This window comes from Schistosoma haematobium, chromosome 1, assembly GCF_000699445.3.
Source record: "Schistosoma haematobium chromosome 1, whole genome shotgun sequence".
NCBI classification, from domain to species: Eukaryota; Metazoa; Platyhelminthes; class Trematoda; order Strigeidida; family Schistosomatidae; genus Schistosoma; species Schistosoma haematobium.
Window position 1 is genome coordinate 7018147 of NC_067196.1, and position 21316 is coordinate 7039462.

The following is a 21316-nucleotide window of genomic DNA, read 5'->3' on the forward strand; positions in this document are numbered from 1 at the left end:
GGGATATAAAAAAAAACACAAAATATTTCATTCAAAGAATCAAGTGATATTTTAAAAAATTAAAAAAAAGTTTACAAATTTGGCGGGAAACATAAAAAAGGAATTCAAATATCCATTTGTTGTTATTAACTCTGTAGGTTATATTGTAATAAACAAGAAAAAAAGCGGGACTACAAAATTACATAATCCTTTAGTAAAATCCAAAAAACAAAATATCCATTAATTGTTCCTTTATTTTCACATCAATCATTCTTTATTCTCATTCTCTTCACTTTTCAATCTTCTTAACCGTCTACTGACAGGTATTTCACTTTAGATTGACGATACATACTACTTATATCTGTTGATATCAGTAGTACACACAATAAATAACATACAGAACAACACTTAACACTCATTACAAAATCGATTTATACTATACAGAAATAGAATTGATTATTGTTTCATTTAATTAATTACCATGGTCTCCATAATACATGATCTTCATCTGTATTATAATTATTCTCTTCTAATGAATTATTATATGATAATGTAGATAATGATAAAGACATTTCATTACTGCAATTATTATGTGAAATTCGATTAGACACTAACTTATCCGTTGTTTTTAATGAAATTAATGAATTAATAAAATCTTGTGATTGTTCAGTATTATAGGAAAGACTATAATTAGGTATAAAGTTTATTGATTCAGATAAATCATTGATTGAAAGTTGTTTCGATGGGAATAATGAGGATGGTGATAATGATGATGATACTGATGATGATGTTGATGCTGGTGATGATGATGATGATGATGATGATGAATGTACAGTGTTTAATATATGTGACATTGTAAACTGTTTGGAATGATACAATTCATTGTTAATATTAATAAGATCATTTTGATTCATTTGATTCATTGTTGAAGATGTTGATTGTTGATGATCAAAATGTTTTTGAATAATACTTTTAAAAGTACTTTCACAAGATAAATATCCATAATAAAACATTCGAATATTTTCAATTTGTTGAGATTCTTGAAATATAGTTTGATATTTATCTAATTGAAAATCTAAAAATGGAAGGTGAAAATAATTTGATCGTAGAACTCATAATGAAATAGAATAATAATTGCATGACAATATAGATTAGTGGAAGGTGGACATTAACATTGTTGGATCTTAACTTACTCATCTAGAAGATAAGCTTTCGTGAGCGAGATCGGAGGTCTTCAGTTTGATTCACGCTTGCGAGATCATCGATACACACTGTTGTGGAGCTCAATACTGGGATGAAACGAGCTTGTAGGTTTTTAATGATAATCTAACATTGATTGGTTTATGATTTCAATAAGATTCAACAAGATAAATTGTCAGTAATGTATTGAATTCTATAGAGTTATTTATACATTTACACATTTTAACTTTGACCTAAGCTTCTCTATTACACTTCGGAAAATCCCAATTCAACTTGACTACTAATTGAATGTCAATAATTCAGTTATTGATTGTTCTGGTAGATGATGTCACTAACTAACAGTTTGAAAAATGAGCGTTGATATGGTATTAGTGATTAGTTTTTATGAAGACTGTGAGGATAGTTACTACACAAATTAGCACAAATCAAAGATGCGTATTTCGACAATATCAATTTCGTTGTCTTCACTTGGTATTGTTTGCTTGTATCTTCTCATTGTTGTTTAGATCTGTAATTGATCAGTCTCTAACTGACATATGTACATCCTGTGCGGATCGCATCGATATTGGCTTGATTCACAAGTTTTATAAACAAAGATGGATAATAGCAATGGAATCCAGGACAAGCAATACGATCTATTTGGGACTTATCAGCTGGATGTACATGTATCTCAGAGTTGATGTTCACTCTGGGACTCCAACCCAATACCGTTCACTTCCATTCAGCTACTGAATCATGATAGCCACCTGCTTGTCTAATAGGGTGAAGTTTAATTTACTTGATGTTGTTTGCTTGTATCTTCCCATTTTTGTTTACGACTGCTGTTATTGTTACTAGACATATACATATATGAACAATTCATAAATAATCACAAGAATTATCTTAGATTTATGATAAACATTATCATATAATCCATTTGTTTTTATTTAAGACTATCAATAACTGCAGGTATGAAAACTAGCAACTAATTTCATTGAACTGACCCTTAATTCTTTTTATCCACCTTCTAGATACCTAATTAATCAAGATGCCTCCGATTTATCCTTATCACCTGTTAGCTCACAACGACTACCACCTACAGAGTACGTTATATATATATTCTTTTAGGTAACCTGTTTCGCAGCAAATTGCTTTGAAGAGTTATCAATGAATCATTTACAAGTTGTCATGATTCTTAAAGTGTTAAGTATAAACTATAAAAATAAATAATTCGATCTTTTTAAACGAAGATGGATAGTGACTAGCAGTGGAATCCATGACGCGCGTTTCGTCCTATTTGGGACTCGTCAGATGGAAGGTACATATAAAACAACACCAAGTGAATCTAATTCGACCTTTTTTTTAAAAAAATGTAAGTATCAAAGTTTTAAAAAATTTACTGAGAAAATAGTTATATTAAAACTACTTACTAGTTGTTAAATCTTTTATGAATTTGACTGTCATATCCAAAATATCCGCTTTTTCTAATTTATTAGACTGTTAGAAAATAAAAGATCATATGAAAGTTGAAGGTATGATAGAACAGTGTAAATGTAAAATAAGCAAACAAATTCTAACAGTTAAATTCATGAGTAGATCTAAGCTAGATCGTCAGTGAAAGTATGAAATCACTGGACGGCCGTTTCGTCCTAGTATTGGACTCACCAAAAGTGCACATCCACCATCTTGCACAAGAGATTCGAACCCATAACTTTCAGTCTCGCGAACTATCGCTTAACCTTTAGACCATTGAGCCGATGTTATTGTATAACTTCAATCGATTCATGATTTTGTGAAACTCTTCACTCATTGTCTGAAGTGGATAACTGTCTCACACTTGACATGAATTTAACTCCTTTCGTCACGGATTTCAATGGTGGTCTAACTTAGATAGACTCATGAATGTAGCTATTAAAATATTTTCTTTTAGTATTGAAATTGAGCTCGGTGTAATGGTTATCCTGATGTTACTTTACATTATAAACCCTTTCCTTAAATTGAATCCAGAAAAAAATCAATACAAATATTTACTTTATTTCGTATACACTATATATATCGAGACGATAGCGACCAATGGTTAGAAACCTTAAATGACATGGCTCAAAATCGTTTACAATGGCGCAGGTTCATCCATTCTTTGTATCCTCTCAAATTCTAATCTTCTGAATTCTTCATGTCCCTTTATTTTTTCGTTCTCCTTGAATAACATCTTCAAACCTTAATCTTTCCAATTACTGCTTATACTTTTACTACCTTTACCACCATGGGATTTGAATCGATAATTGTATCTGTGTGCTAATGTGATATGGTAACTCGAATTGATGTACGTACCTACGAAGTTCTACGTTGTCATTGACTGATATATATATATATATATATATCTCACTAGTTGAAATCATGAGTCAATTGAAGCTAGACCACCATGGAAAACCTGGGAGCACTGGACGGCCGTTCCGTCTTAGTATGGGACTCCTCAGCTGTGCGCATCCACGAACTCTCCCCCCTCGATATTCGAACCCAGGACCTTTTAGTTTCGCGCGTGAGCAATTAACAACTAGACCACTGAGCCGGCCGGCATCCAACGGTGTTAATGTCTAAGTTCAACCAATCCAAGAAGTTGCGCCACCGTACACCATTGTCTTCAGTGAGTCGATATCTCAACCGACCTGGTTGAACTCCACGGGTAACGACTTCCCACTATATATATATATATATATATATATATATATATATATATATATATATATATATATATATATATATATATATATATATATATATAGCCGTTTAGTCATTTAGAAAGTACATTGAAGATGAATTTCATTGCTTAGCCAGTTAATAATACACGACATATGGCACGTTTTTCATTAAGAGTTATTGTTTAACATTATACATTCATAAAAGCATTCAGTATATATACATACAGTTAATTACTGGAAGTGTTAAAAGAATCCGAATAATCCTAACACAGCATGACACTTTTCAAATTCAATAGTAGACATATTGTCTACTTAACTAAACAACTTAATCATGCACCCATTAAATTACAATGACAAAAAGAAACATGAAACAATAATCAGTTAATTAATTAGTAAGTGAAGAAATATGAGAAAAATTAAACTTACATGTTTGATTCTAGGCTCTATAATCAATCTTCTCAATTCATCCAATGCATGATTAATGCGTTGACGTCTACGTTTCTCCACTAATGGTTTATTACGCTAATTTATTAAAGTAATGATGAAAAGAAGTAATAAATTCAATTGTAAACAAATAATATATCATCATTAATATGATACATTTTTAATAAGAAAGAGAAACGGTAGTAACATCATATTATTGATCTATATGAAATATGTGACAAATATCAAGTGTTTCTAAGTGTTCAATGAACATAAGATGTTGGTTGATGGTAGTCAACAGGTAACCCTGAATTCGGGTTTCGCGCTATTTGACACTTATCAACAAGGTATACCTGTAATCTTCAGGGAATTTGTGCTTGCTGACGTATTTGATTTCGTGTTACTCTGCTTCACAGTCAGAGACGTTATCACTGAGATATCCGGGCAGCGACTGACGTTCTGTAGAACTGAAATGTATTTACAATTAATTGATCACTGGGTGGTGATTAATGTCATGTGTGTCAGGTCGTTCTTAGTGAAGATCGATCAATTAACATGTTACAGAATAAAAATAATAAGTCATATATTTCATGAAGAAAAAGTGTATCAAGTTAATCCATAGTTTCTTTGAAAGACCGAAAAATTTGATTTAGCCGGAAAATAGTCCTACTGTTTTCAATATATTTTAAAGCATTATCGTAAGTATTTAAAAGCCCTCAAATGCCCTGGTACGTCCGAGAGTGGAGAGAGTTAGCTCTCTCGCTCGGCCAAGGAAGTCCTACTCACTGTCTTCTCGCGGTATCATTGTTATTTAGAAAATTGAGAGGACGAAAAGCAAATATCCGGTGCTTCAACCGGCTTGGTGGACACGGACGATCCACCTAGGGGAGTTTGAAAACCCTGATTCCCAACCAACGGTTTACATGGGCTCCAGTATCCCGAAGAAAAAATGGAGTATGAACCAATCATCGGTCACTAGCTACCATGAGACTACATCTCCTTACGTTACTTCACTGTCTTATGGATTAGACATTTAGGTCGAAAGCTCCGGATTTGGCCCCCTGAGAAACCACCTGCTTCGATTCGGGCACACGGGCAGTACCCCAGCCCTCTCACAAATCGAATGATTTATATGTAGCATATCTATTTGGTGCCTTCTGGTGCCAATGTTTATGTATTTAAATAAATAAATAAATAAGAAACCATAAGTATGATGTGTCTTCATATCTATCTATCTATCTATCTATCTATCTATCTATCTATCTATCTATCTATCTATCTATCTATCTATCTATCTATCTATCTATCTATCTATCTATCTATCTATCTATCTATCTATCTATCTATCTATCTATCTATCTATCTATCGTTTAGAAAGAATTTAATGAAGCTTAGCAATTACATTGCTTGCAGAATACTTTATAACTTCATTGTTTATTTCTGAAACTATCCCTGAAATAATTATTACATTACTATGTTTAGAAATAAAACAACATATGTGATACTATTTTAAATTCTCTTGGTATTATTTGCTTGTATCTTCCCATTATTGTTTAGGACTGCAATTGATAAGTCTCATGTTAACATACGTACATCCTGTGCAGATTGCCTCGATATTCCCTTAATTCACAAGCATCATACGCAAAGATGGATAGTGGCTAGCAGTGAAATCCAATTTGACGCGCTTTTCATTCCAATTATAACTCCCCAGGTACATTCAGCTGACGAGTCCTAAATAGGATGAAACGCACTTCCTAGATTCCATTACTAGCCACTATCCATCTTTGCTTATGTACTATTTTAGTTAATTCTCATTTAACTATCTTCTTTTTCAAAACGTCTAGATAAGAAGTTAGATGTTTTTTACAAGATGAAAGAAAGTTGTTTAATTGCTAGTACTTTAAATTGTATGATTTATTCATCACTGAGACTAAGTACATTTTGATTAATTAAATATTTAATTCATATTCATCTTGAACATTGATCGTTATAGGAATTCAAAGTAATATATATGTATATACGTTTAAAATATTACGAACACCAGTGAAAGAGTATGAATTTCAACTGATGTAGTTCCCAGTCCCCAGTCAATATAATTGAAGAACTAATGAATTAACTTACAAAGTGTGCTTCCGTTGAAGACATAGTTGTCTATAGTTTCTCTACTTACTTTTTTTTCGCAGAATAGTAATCATATATATATGCATATTCATATCAGAAACATAGTCTACAGTGTCCTTTATCCATTTGTGACGTTCCTCCACTATAAATCCGTCAAAAAACAGCACACTGACTACTCATGCTAAAGTAGAACACAGAGCTCAAACTATACTACAATTAATATGTTGTTTAAAACATTAGAACACAATTTTGCGATTCATACGAGAAAACTACATTTTATAGGTATTGTAGGTAGTCTCAGCAGCAGTAGGTTTCAACATACACAAAGGGAAAAGCAAGATTCTCCGATACAACACAGCATGCACCAATCAAATCACGCTTGACAGAGAAGCTTTGGAAGATGTAAAAACCTTTACATATGTGGGCACCATCATTGATGAACGCGGTGGATTTGATGCAGATGTGAAGGCGCGGATCGGAAAAACAAGAGCAGTATATTTACAACTGATGAACATTTGGAACTCAGAACAACTGTCAACCAACACCAAGGTCAGGATTTTCAATACAAATGTCAAGACAGTTCTACTGTATGGGGCGAAAACCTGGAGAACTACGAAAGCCATCATCAAGAAAATACAGGTGTTTATTAACAATTGTCTACAAAAAATACTTCGAATTCGTTGGTCAGACATTATCAGCAACAACCTACTGTGGGAGAGAACAAACCAGATTTTAGTGGTGGAAGAAATCAGGAAGAAACGCTGAGTGGATAGGGCACATATTGAGAAAAGCACCCAACTGCGTCACAAGGCAAGCCCTCACATGGAATCCTCAAGGTCAAAGGAAAAGATGAAGACCAAAGAGCACATTACGCCGGGAAATAGAGATAGACATGAGAAAAATGAACAAGAATTGGATAGAACTAGAAAGGAAGGCGGCGGACAGAGTGGGTTGGAGAATGCTGATCGGTGACCTATGCTCCACTGGGAGTAACAGGCGTAAGTAAGTAAGTAAGGCATTGTAAGTGTTACTTACCGACTGCTTATATCAACCATACAAATTATGACTATTATTAAAAACAATAATAATAATGATAATAATACAATGGGACAGTATTCCATTTTATATTGACTTACTTTTTTCCAACTTGTTTGAGTTCCATTTAAGTTAGAATTAAATTGAATCTTATTTGAAATATCCATTTCATTAGATATAGTTGAATGTTCTGCTGATCTATGATTTGTATATGGAGTTGATGTATACATTCTATTATAATAATAATAATTAACTTCTATGAATCTTTTTCTTGTTGAATAAAACAGACTAATTATATTATAATTTATTTATGTACTTAACCAATGGTGGGGGTGGTGATGATGTTCTTGTTGTTGTTGTTGTTGCTGCTGCTGCTGGTGGTGGTGGTGGGATCTGTAGTTGACTGTTAATTGATTACTGATTGGCTTCCTTAAAGAATATTGAAAAATCAAAAAACAAAAAAAAAACCCAACACATATTTTGTAACCTGATCCCTTTCTTGTTCTATATTATTGCCACATGTAAGAAATGATTGAAATGCCTAGTCATCATGTCTGCACACATACACATACACACATATATAGGTAGACATTTTCACATAAAATTGTGCCAGTTTATTAATCTCTCAATTTGATTTGTTAAATTAGAAGACAATTTTAATGATTTTAATGGGTTATTAGAATAATGCTGAATGTTACATTTTTTAGGATGAAGTAAAAGGAATTTTTATTAGGTAATTCATTGAAAAGTAGCTCACTAAAGATCATTTTGATTGTGAACTAATAATAACTAGATAATCACTGTGATATAGAGAGGGAAATCAAGCCTTGTATTGATGTTCCATCATTGTTGAAAGTGTTTTTCACTGATTGAAATCATGAGTCAATTGAAGCTAGATCACCATAGAAAACCTGGAAGCATTGGACGGCCGTTTCTTCCTAGTGTGGGACTCCTCAGCAGTGCGCATCCACAATTCCCCACCCCGCGAGATTCGAACCCAGAACATACCAGTCTCGCTCCAGGCGCTTAACCAACTAGACCACTGAGCCGGCCGACATCCAACAGTGTTAATTTTTGGTTTTTGTATGTGTGGAAGCACAACAATAATCGCACATATCATTCAACTTACAACTTTTGATCTCGTTATGAATATGATACATTAGGATCAGTAGTCAATAATTTACTTCTGAGCTTGTGAACTTCAATCATCATTGTTTCATACATTTCGCTAAAGGTCAAAATGAAAACTACTGAAAGGTGTTATGCTGATCAAAGGGCCGGAATTGTCATTAGTTTATAATTGCTATAGAATTATGACCGTTAGCTTTCGTAGTACTTTGAGCAAATATAAAATTGACTATGTCATCCCTCCTTGATTTTCAGCGATTACTCATCTCATAGTAATTCATGGTGAAAATGTACATAAAATTTCTTTGAATCTTTGCACAGAAATTTCTTAAAAAAAGACTTGGAATACTTGATAATTAAAAGGTCACTAAACTTGTAATTCATTCTGTTTTGAATTCTTCAGAAGTGTTTACAACAAACAGTATAAGTAAGAACTTTCGTCTAAATTTGAACGAATAGTTTTTCTTTATGGGTAATTTCATTCAACTAATGATTTTCAATTCAGGATTGAAAATATTTGACTTTGAGTTTAGTCCTGTGATAATGTTATGATTAATTATTATCATGAGAAAGGATCTGTAATGGTTCTTAGCTTAATTGACTTCATACTTCAGAGTTCTCATATGAACCAAAGTGTACTACACAGAAGTCAATAAGTAGTAAACTTGTTTATATTAGAAAAGTGTGAAATTCGGATAACAGTTTCAAACAGATTAAAATAACGAACTTTTCCGTTACATTGATAGATATTCTCTGAATAAGATCATATTGAATGAAAAAGATAAAGAAAGACAATGACATTTCCTTATAAATAATCTGTTAAATAATAAGTATTTCTAATAGTTGAACTCATGAGTCCATTAAAGCTAGACAACCATAGAAAACCTGTAGGTACTAGATCTCGTGAGAGGGATCGTGGATGTGGAGTGGTGAGGAGCTCCACAATAGGACGAGACGGCCATCCGTCTATCAACCAAAGGACGGGTTTACTGCGCAGCAGTTCGTTCCGTCCTACTTTATGGCAGTGAAACATGGACGGTAAGAGTAGAGGATATTAGTAGGTTACTAGTATTCGATCATAGGTGTCTTCGAAATATGTACTCGTATATCGTGGGACCATCGAGTAAGTAATGCAGTTGTTGGGAAACGGGTACTAGGTAAGGATGGCAAATCAATTGATGAAGTAGCGAAACTTCATCGGTTGAGATGACTGGGACACGTGTTACGTATGCCCAACGACCGACTGCCTCGATGTGCGATGTTCACTGGTATGGGAGTAGGTTGGAAGAAAGGTAGGGGCGGCCAGACCAAAACATGGCACAAGTCCATGAAGTCACTGACAGGTGGTCTGAGTCATGTCGTTAGGTGAAGACTACCTGGTTGGGGACCGCGAGATGATAGCAACCAATGGTTAGAGACCCTGAATGACGTGGCTCAAAATCGTTTGCAATGGCGCAGGTGCATACACTCTTTGTGTTCTCCCAAATTTTGATCTCTTTATTCCTCCTTGTCTCTTTTTTTTCTCTCAAATTTATTTCACTGTATTATACTCTTTAAGTAACATCTCCAAACACTAATCTTCCCGATTACTGCTTATACTCTTATTACCTCTACTATTACGGGATTTGAATCGACCACTGCATCTCTATGCTAATGTGGTGTGGCAACTCGAACTGATGTACGTACGTACGAAGTTCTACGTTGTTACTGACTGACTGACTGACTGCCATCCAGTGCTTCCAGATTTTCTATGGTGGTCTAGCTTTAATCGACACATGAATCTAAATATTAAATTTTTACAACCCACTTTTTGATAACAATTAATCAGTGTCGATATATTCGTTAGGTTGTAGTTAGGTTTACTATCCATACTTTGACTAGGAAATATTTTATCAAGATTGTTGGGATACATTGTTACTACTTTACCAATATTCATTCACATAACTGATTAAGTTGAATCAGTGAAGTTCCTTGAAAATTTTAAAAGTTTATTTTTAATCTTTAAGAGTTATCAGTGAACACAATGGTGGTCAATGATATTCAACAATCTCCACAACCTCATACTGAAAATTATCATGTTCTCACTAATGACCAACTTCGAGAGGAAATTTCCGTAGTTCTAGTAAGAAGCCGTGATCAGTGGAACTAATCCGTGTCGGGTGTGAGGTAGTTACTCACCGAAGACAATGAACATATGACAGTTCAATGTCGTGGACTGATTGAAGTTAATCACTAAGATCATTGGACCTCAGTTCATCAGTCTAGAGCTTAGGCATTCGCGTGTGAGACCAAATATCCTGAGTTCAATTTCCAACTACGCGATCGTGGATGCTCACTGTTAAGGAGTTCCATATAAAGACCAAATGACCTACCAGTACTTGGAGATTTTTAATGGTGATTTAACATTGATCGGTTCGCGATTTCAATAAAATTCAACAATCTCTGCAACTCCATACTGAAAATAAATATTTAAATAGATCTGTCAATTGTTTACAACTGTTATACTATCGTGTATCTTGTCAGTATAACAATTAATTTATCGAAATTTTATGAACCTTTCATCATGAACGATTACATTTGATCTTCCTTTTAAGGCAGATTTCATGTTGTAGTCTTCAGTGAATTACTATCTTACAACAGACCCGGTCGAATTCCAGCATTGGATACAGGCTCAGTGGTGTAAAAGTTAGAAGTTCGCACGCGAGACCGATAGGTCCTGAGTTCGAATCTTGCGAGGCGGGATCATGGATGTGCGCTGTTTAGGAGTCCCACACTTGAACGAAATGGCCGTTCAATGCTTCCAGGTTTTCCATGGTGGTCTAGCTTCAATTGACTCGTGATTTCAACTATTGAAATTACTATAATATCCACGAAACCCCTTCTGATACAAACGTATTTCTATCGACAATGAAATTCATGCTTACGAAATTTTTTTAAAACATGACCTCAAAAGTCTTGACTTTAGATAAAAATTCTAAGCCGGGATTATGTTTTAATCATACAAAAGTGAGAAATTTAAGACATGTAGTAACCAAGAAACTATGAACTAAGTAACCAACAGGATTTATTATCTAAATGTAAATATTCTAAGGGGTAAAAGCGGAGAACCGCTCATTGGATAAACTGAAATACGTATTTTACAGGAACTTCCTCATACACACAATGAATTAAAGATAAGTGAGTACTGATATCTAAGTATAAATAGTGAAAATACTCAAAACTGTTGAAATTATACAATGGATAAGCGAAAATTATGTGGCTTATATATTAGATCAAATTTCAACTGTACACTGAAGTATTTACCCTATTTGTCATTGTTTTGTTTAAGATTTATAGACATAGTTTGTAAGAATACTACTGTATTATCTACGAAATTACTCGGCATAGTTAATACAACAATATAACATGGCAAAATAGAATTACGAGAAGTAATAATCTAATCATCCTACTTCTATCACTGAAGTGAGTGAGTAGTGCTAAGTTCAAAAGTAGAATACGAAGTGAATATGATAAATCGATTGATGTGGTTTTGAGTTCTTATTTTATGAAGTGGTTGAAGTTTATGTTATGCTCGGTCATCTACTCTCATCTCAATGAGTTATGTTGATTTGTATACTATTTGATTGAATAAAGGCGGGGATCGAAGAAATCAAAAGTTGGTGCCAGTGCATAAAATCACTGACTGTTGGTTTACTAGTAGAGCAAGAGACAGGTTTACTACAAATGAATTTAAGCCTAATCACTTACTAGGCTTCTGATTTTCAAGTTATTTCGTAAAAATTTATCTCACGATTTCATTACTTACATGAAGATGTTTAGTTGAAAGTTATGTTGAAGACAAATTAGTATGGAATAGCAAGGGTGTAAATAAACATAACAGACCGAATATTGTAAATATATACCTTATGTAAAAGAACAAATCTACAACATTGATTGTAACAAGAGTTTAAAGGGCTAGTAACAAATGATTACGCAATGAACAAACACTGATAAGAGCAAAATGAGTAAAACTCAGTTATTAAAATAAGACTACTATTCTATAAGACGTAATAGTGTAATTAAATGTAAGAGCTTTAAGATGCAACAAAAAATTATTTGTCACTAATGCAGGGAAAGATTAAGAAATCAGATTTTCGACTCCTGATAGCAACGGCGTCAGCAAACTTCAGAAAACTGGAGGTAGGCTGTTTATTAATCATCTTGAAAGATTTCAAGGTATCAACTTGATATCCTGTGTCCAAGGAATGTTTGGTAAATGCACTATTTGGAGTCGTTCTTTTGCTTATTTTAAGGCTTTCTGGAACGTACTCAAAAAACTAAGATATACACTCTTTTCTGTTCAGTCAATGCAGGTGTTCTGGTAGGTACACGTAAACTTACAAACACAGTTGGTGGTAACATTAAATGAGTGCTTGTCAATCTTTGACTAGGTTACTGAACATGTTGTTTTATGTAGAATTAATAGTTTGTCTGTCTGGTAATTTATGGCTAGTGCAGTGTTAATCCTCCTATTGATTGTGTTTGCGACTACATCACTTTTGAAGTTGGGATTTATAGGTACTGGTTTTCTATATTTGTCAACAAATTTTTGTGGGCAGTAGTTGTCTCTTAGGCACTTTTCAACGTTCATCAATTCTTCTTCCACTTTGTCAATGGCACATTTCCTTTCTACCCTATCAAATAGTGTTTGGACGAATGGTTTCTTGTAACTGATTAGACAAAAACTATTGAAATTGAGGTAAGGATCATTCCAAGTACTTTTTCGATAAATCGAGTGTTGAACTGCCCCATCTCCTCTACGTTGTATGGCGATATCAAGAAAGTGGAATATGTCATTCTTTTAGTATTTCTTAGTAAATTGTATGTTGAGATGCGTATTATTGAAGAGTTCTAAAAGGTGGATTGGATGCTTGTTTACTGTTGCAGACAATAAATGTGTTATCAAAATATGTGGAGTATTCGTTTGTTTCGTTAATCGCTCGTTTAAGCACCGTATTTTCAAGATATCCCATAAAAATATCTGCCATAATTGAACCTAATGGACTTTCCATTGCTACACCATCGATTTGACGATATATAGTGTTATGAAACTGGAATTGAACATCTTTTGTGCACATTAGTAACAGTTTCCTGAATTCTGGGATTGGTAAAGGTTGGAGATCAGAATTCTGATAAATTATATCAATAGTTTCATAAAGTGATATATTGGTGAACATTAAAAGAAACCACGAACTAAACGATAATATTCGTACAATTTAATCTATCAGCAAACTGGAATGAATCTCTTAACCTGTATGTTGTAAATCTCTGAAAAACCGGCTCTAGCTTTTCTGCGTGCAATTTTTTTATACGCTGAATTGATCACTAGTAAGAGAGTTTTAAAGGGGAACGTCATATTTGTGAACTTTTTGATAAACCAAACACATGAGGTAGACATGAACCACGTGGTTTTAAATCATTTTAAGTCGAATTAGCAATAATATAGATATGGAGATTAGTAACTTGTACATGTACGTAGTTGTACTAGATCTTTTGTTCTAGATGAAGGATGGAACTAATAACTTTTTATAAGTTAAAGGGTACTTTAGTAATAACTTGTCCTATAGTATAATTGTATAACATATTTTTAACTATTCCCAATATAACAGTTAATACCTCATACTAGGCGTGGGAAAATTTGAGTATACATGGGAAAAATCTGTTCTTAAGTTTAACAAATGAAACATAACTTTCATACGATCAATATTTCATCATAATATAGAACTTTTAACTAAAGTTATTTAACATGTAATGCATCAGTGTAAAATAATAATGATGAACATTCAAATTACACTATGGATATTAGTCATAACAACTAGTCTATTGATTTCTTGTGGAATATAGGCTTGACTTTAAGCTTCAAACTACTAATAGGAATATTGTACATTGACCACTTTTATCATAGATACTAGAAAAACTGACAGAGATTTAGTTACCATCACAATTGATTGATCACTGGGTGGCGATTAATGTCATGCGTGTCTAGTCCTTATTAGTGCAGATCGAATGCTATCGATCATGTTGCAATGTCGCCACCAGTCTAGGTGACTCGACATTGCGTGCACTATATATTGAGATTAGATGGTGGTTGGAGGTAGTCGACAGGAAACCCTGGACCCGAGTTTCGTGTTACTTGGCCCTCGTCAGCAAGGTGTACCTGTAATCTTGAGGGAACTGCTGCTCCCTGGCGGATTCAATCTCGTGTCACTCAGCTTCACAGTCAGAGACGTTACCACTGAGCTATCCGAGTCGCGACTGACCTCCTATAGGACTGAGATGTAATCATCATTGATTGATCACTGAGTGGCGATTAATGTCATGAGTGTCTAGTCCTTATTAGTGCAGATCGAATGCTATCGATCAGTAGTAACGTCTCAGACTGTGAAGCTGGGTGACAAGAGGTCGGATCCGCCAGGGAGCACCAGGTCCCTCAAGATTACAGGTACACCTTGCTGACGAGTGCCAAGTAACACGAAACTCGGGTCCAGGGTTTCCTGTCGACTACCTCCAACCACCATCTAATTTAGTTACCATGTTCTATATTAATAAAAAAAATAAGATAATCTTGATTGTAAGAAAGAATTTATTTGGTCTAATTTGTCGAAATCAATTTCAACAGTAGTCAGGACAACATAGAACATTTTTATACTTAGATAATATATTATGAAAACAAAAGTCGTAAGTTGATTACACAATTTTTGAGTAGAATTGCGTGAGTTTATATTTATCGTCATTCTAATTAATAGTGTATGTAAGTAAGAGAATGATAGGTAGAATAAGAATAAATACTTTCAATTAATGTAATTTAAATAGTTGAGATCATGTATCAATTGAAGCTAGACAACCATGGAAAACCTGGAAGTACTGGACGGTCGTTTCGTCCTATTGTGGGGCTCCTCAACAGTGCATGTCCATGATCCCGCCTTACGGGATTCGAAACCAGGACCTATCGATCTCGCATGTGGACAATTAACCTTTAGATTATTGAGCCTGTATCCAATGGTGGAGTTCGACCGGGTCTATTGTGAGATAGTAACTCACTGAAGACAATGGTTGATGTGTTGCTCAGCAGTCTATAGGTAAAGCGTTAACGCACAAGACTGGTATGTCCTGGGTTCGAATCTCGTGAGGCGGGATCATGGATGCGCACTGTTTAGGAGTCTCACACTTAAACGAAACGTCCGTCCAATGCTTCCAGATTTTCCATAGTGATCTAGCTTCAACTGACTCATGGTTTCAACTATTGAAATGACTATAAAATCCACAAAAACCCCTTCTGATACTAATGTAAGCTATCCTTAAAGTAAAGGTTAATTTAGATGATTTTGAGTAACAGTTTGTATGTATGTGTGTGAGCCAACGTTAGTTCTGATTTGTATAAACTAAAGTTTAGGAAAGACCTCAGGTTGAATTCACTAGTTAAATGTTAAATATTTCAACTTTCAAGTCATGGCTTCAATGTAATAAACAAACATTATTCATTCATCAGTTTATTTTCAAGAGTTTACTGTTTCTTTCTGTAAATGATCATTTGACAGTGAATAATGAATGGTTGTAGATTCAGACATTCTAATAAATACTGATGATAATGACAGTTTACTGATAAATTTTTAGGATTTTCGTTTATGGTATAAATAGCTTATCATATGACAAGTATAAATTTCTATTCAGTAGACTTTTATCAATTCAGTAATAGAATACCAATCTAGATCTATTATCATAGGATTGTTATCTAATCATACTAGTTGAGTTAGTTTCATACCAACCAGTCTATGAATATCCCTTTCTTTACTTATGTGTTATTATTATGTGTCATTATTTTAGTGAATTAACTAGACCATCATGAAACTAGTTATTACTTCAAAAGGGAAACACATAGAATAGCAATACATGGCCTAATTTCGCCCCTGATTGAACAGTTGCTCAACTCTAAATTAAACCTAGGTCGTCATATTTCATAATGACAATGAATATTTTTCATAGAATCTTGAACTATGGAGTAACTAGTGTAAGCTTAGCTCATCTACGATTCAAAATCTGGTTAATATATATAAATACCACTGTGCTAACATCTAAGATTATGAAGCTAGGTGATACCTATTGGAATTCGACATCCACTATTAATCCTCTCAAGATAGCTGTTGATAAAGAGTGTCTACTAATAAGAAACTTAAGTCCAGGGTTTTTTAATGACTGTCTTCAACCATGTAACATTATATTTATTCAAATCTCAGTACTGATTATGGTAATCGAATTTAGTAACTCTGACCTAGTTGGTTTCAGCAAACAACAGTTCTCTAATCGATATCTATTTCAATAAATTAACTTTTTTTCACGAATTCATTATATAGAGTCTAATTCCGTGAAGACATGTTAGTAGTGACTTTACAATGCATCATAATAACATAAATTGAGGTGTTAAGTCATATATTCTAATTGATAATGAAATAAGATTGAGTGACTTCTAAAAGTTGTATAAGATGACTAAACCTATCATGTATTAAGTAAGATGTTTGGTAATAACTAACAGGAAACCCTGAACTCCGCAGAGAAATAGTAGTCCTGGAGTCATTCTCTGCTAGGGTTATGAATGTACACTTTAGGAGAGTTCCATTATAGGATGAAACAGTTATCTAACTCTTCCTGGTTTGAAATCGTTGTCTAATTAAGATCAATTCGTGATGTAAACTATCAAAATGCGAAATAAAACAAACAATTATAAATTTGTAACAAATCTCATTTAATAAGACTCGTCAATATTTGTTATCACTGAGCAAAAATATAACTGTCAATGTAAATAAAAACATGAAATATATTAGTTACCATGGTTATTATTGTGAATGATATCAAAAATGTTTATTTGGATAACTGAATGGGAAACACTGTTAGTGGATAACTGTCCGATTTCATGAAAGGAAAAATTTTTAAAAAAAAGTTTCATTTATACAAATGTAAAGTTTAGTTTGTTTAATTCACAATTGAAACATTGAATACTTCTTCTAATTTTTAGCATAAAATAAATATTTATCGATATAATCAATTTACTATTTTCTTTATCTTTCAACTTGATGTATCCAGGTTATATAAGTGATATTCATAATATTATTACTGTTGTTGCTAAGGGAAGTTACACTAATCACAATTACTTTGTACAAAAATGTATACAAATCATTCATCTTACTTACTTACTTACTTACTTACTTACGCCTGTTACTCCCAGTGGAGCTTAGGTCGCCGATCAGCATTCTCCAACCCACTCTGTCCGCCGCCTTCCTTTCTAGTTCTATCCAATTCTTGTTCATTTTTCTCATGTCTATCTCTATTTTCCGGCGTAATGTGTTCTTTGGTCTTCCTCTTTTCCTTTGACCTTGAGGATTCCATCTGAGGGCTTGTCTTGTGACGCAGTTGGGTGCTTTCCTCAATGTGTGTCCTATCCACTTCCAGCTCTTCTTTCTGATTTCTTCCTCCGCTGGAATCTGGTTTGTTCTTTCCCACAGTAGGTTGTTGCTAATAGTGTCTGTCCAACGGATCCGAAGTATTTTTTGTAGACAATTGTTAATAAACACCTGTATTTTCTGGATGATGGCTTTCGTAGTTCTCCAGGTTTCCGCTCCATACAGTAGAACTGTCTTGACATTTGTATTGAAAATCCTGACCTTGGTGTTGGTTGACAGTTGCTTTGAGTTCCAGATGTCTTTCAGTTGTAAATATACTTCTCTTGCTTTTCCTATCCGCACCTTCACATCTGCATCCGATCCACCATCTTCATCAACGGTTTTTACATCTTCCAAATCTTCTCCGTCACTTGTGACTGGATTGTTGCATGCTGTGTTGTATCGGAGAATCTTGCTTTACCCTTTCCGTATATTGAAACCTACTGCTGCTACACAGGTCGTTTTCTCTTGCATTTGTTGTTGCGATTGTGATAGGAGGGCCAGATCATCTGCGAAGTCTAGATCGTTCAGCTGCATTCCAGATGTCCATGGTATCCCGTGCTTCCTTTCAGATGTTGACAACTTCATGATCCAGTCGATCACCAGGAGAAAGAGAAAGGGTAAGAGTAAGCAATCTTTCCTGACACCAGTCTTTACTTAGAACGAGTCTGTCAATTGTCCTCCATGCAAGATACAAATTATTCATCTTAAATAACTAATATTCAGTTCGAATTCAGTATATTTTTTAAAAGTCAAATTATATGCTGTATGTTGTCCATGAATTGTCTCAGACTTTGTTGTTCCTTCATTTCCAATATCAGTCACTCTTCGATTTTCTCAACCATCTGCCGTCAAGTTATTCCACTTTCAATTGATGATACATACTATTTATATCTCTCGATATCAGTAGCACATACCACACTTTGAACCAACACAATTAGGTCGGAATTAATACCCTTATATCTTACTTCACTTGTTATTATTTGCTTGTATCTTCTCATTGTTGTTTAAGACTGAAATGAATGAGTCCCTTGTTATCATATATGAATCCTGTGTGTACTGACTTGATACTGTCTCAAGCAAAGATGGATGATGGTTATGAATGGAATCTAGGGTCCGCGTTTCGTCCAATTTGACACTTGTCAGCGAGATTTACCTTACTGTTCAGAATAAATGAGTTTTCTCTGGTTTATCATAGTTATCTAAATAATATTAATCTCCATAGTGAAAATGATAGTTTAATTATTATCCATAAGTTGTTTACTAATCAAATCCAAGAATAAATTAAAGTCTGTTTTTCTTTTTATGTTTGTTAACATTCTGAAATATTGATAATAAGAGTTTAGTTCATAGAGATTTTCCACTCAGTTGAATGGATTATATCACATACAATTGTAGATAACCCTTTGAACTATTCATTGAAAGTGTACTAATCTAATATTAGACATACATTTTGTGATATGGTTTAATATTTATTTGATGTTCTTAGGTTAAGAGATGGTGGAGAAGATTTGTAGCTCAGGTGGATGATTTCGATGGAGTTTAGTTCTCTGAACTGGATGGTTTGGTTGTGGAGCCTTCATCATCTATCTGAAGTTTGTGCTGATGATGCCGTTCAGAAGAACGATGAAAGCTTCACTACCAAACTATCCAGCTCAAACAACAAAACTTCACACAAATTCATCCACCTGAGCTACAAATCTGCTTCACCATCTCTAAAACTCTTAATTGTAACCATACATTTATGATAACACAATTTATAGAATGCAACTAGAAGTGTAAAATCTGAAATATCTGATAACATTTGCTAAACTCATTCATTAGCTGTAGACACTTCCGAATAACTATATTATGTCATTTAATCATGTCTACAATGAGATTAATTACTTGTTTATATTCACAAGATATATATACATACATGGTATCCATTAGGTTTGTTAGTTATCTCTGCCAATTTGTTTATCAATGAGCTATGATGATCATACATAGGAATAAATTAATTACTTCAACTTCCAACAGTAGACGTAATTCCATAATTCATCATACTATGTTTCAAATTTTGAACTTCAGTCAACTTTCGATAATAGGAAAATGAAAATTACCAATTAACGGATGTTGAAGTTCCCATTCTTCGTAGCCGAATGCAATGGTCTAAATATGGTGGATGTGTCGTTCACTTTAATGGATTAGTTGAAGTTAAATATTACCACTGTTGGATGCCGGCCGGCCGACCGGTCGACTCAGTGGTCTAGTGGATAGGCGTTCGCGCGCGAGACCGATAGGTCCTGAGTTCGAATCTCGCGAGGTGGGATCTCGAATGCGCACTGCTGAGGAGTTCCACAATGGGACGAAACGACCGTTCAGTGTTTCTGGGTTTTCCATGATGGGATAGTCTAGCTTCGATTGACCCATGATCTCATCTATTGAAATTACTATAATATCTAGGAAAAACCCTTTCGATGTTAATGTGTTTTTACGGCAAATTATCAAGATAATTAAATCGACTGTAGGCAGAATCACTGAGTTATATAACCGATAAGGAATACCGATTATCCCATTCATTTTTACATTTATTTTAATGTTTCCACCTTTTAAAAGAGTTACCTTCTTACTATAGATTCTAATTGTACTCGATAAGGAATTTGATGAGATGCGAGGAAATCACTTATCAACTAGTTACTAGTAGATTCCTTTTATATTGTCTGTTTGAATCTGCCCATTGGCGTTTAAGACTTCAATTAATCAGTCTCTTATTAGCACATGTACATTCTATGCGGATTACTTCGATATTGCCTTAAATCACATAAAGTTTCAAATAAACAATACAAAATGAATTTAAACTTCATCCTATTGCACAAGCTAATGGCTATCTGAACTCATTAGCTAAATGGATAACGTGATGACATGTGCAGTGAACACTACTGGATTCAATGCATGAATTGAAAATCAACTAAGAAATACAAATACATTCGGCTGAGGAGTCCCAATTAGTACGGACGAAACACGCATCCTGCATTCCACTGCTAGCCATCATCCATCTCTACATATTATAGTTACTAGTCAAGTACCAATGAAATATATGTCTGTTATTCTCTAATTTAATATATAGCTATTCTTAAGTATTAATCAAGCTAATAGATTGATTAAATTTTCTTTTTAAAAATGACACACATGACCTAATCAATTGATCTTCATTATTGTGATGAAATTGACTTATATTACTGAAAAAGGAATACAAGAAGACAGACGTTTTATACTACTATTAAAATAGTATCCATT

At 34.0% G+C, this 21316-nt stretch overlaps 1 protein-coding gene across 1 annotated transcript; it reads right to left on the bottom strand.

Moving 5' to 3' along the window:
- Positions 1-455: 455 nt before the first annotated feature.
- On the bottom strand, positions 456-7666 carry MS3_00001565 (uncharacterized protein; the record flags this gene model as incomplete). Its single annotated transcript, XM_035730015.1, has 4 exons — positions 456-1054; positions 2589-2655; positions 4284-4379; positions 7538-7666. 4 exons carry the CDS (start codon positions 7664-7666, stop codon positions 456-458), a joined length of 891 nt encoding a protein of 296 aa, XP_035589299.1.
- Between the last annotated feature and the right edge of the window lie 13650 nt (positions 7667-21316).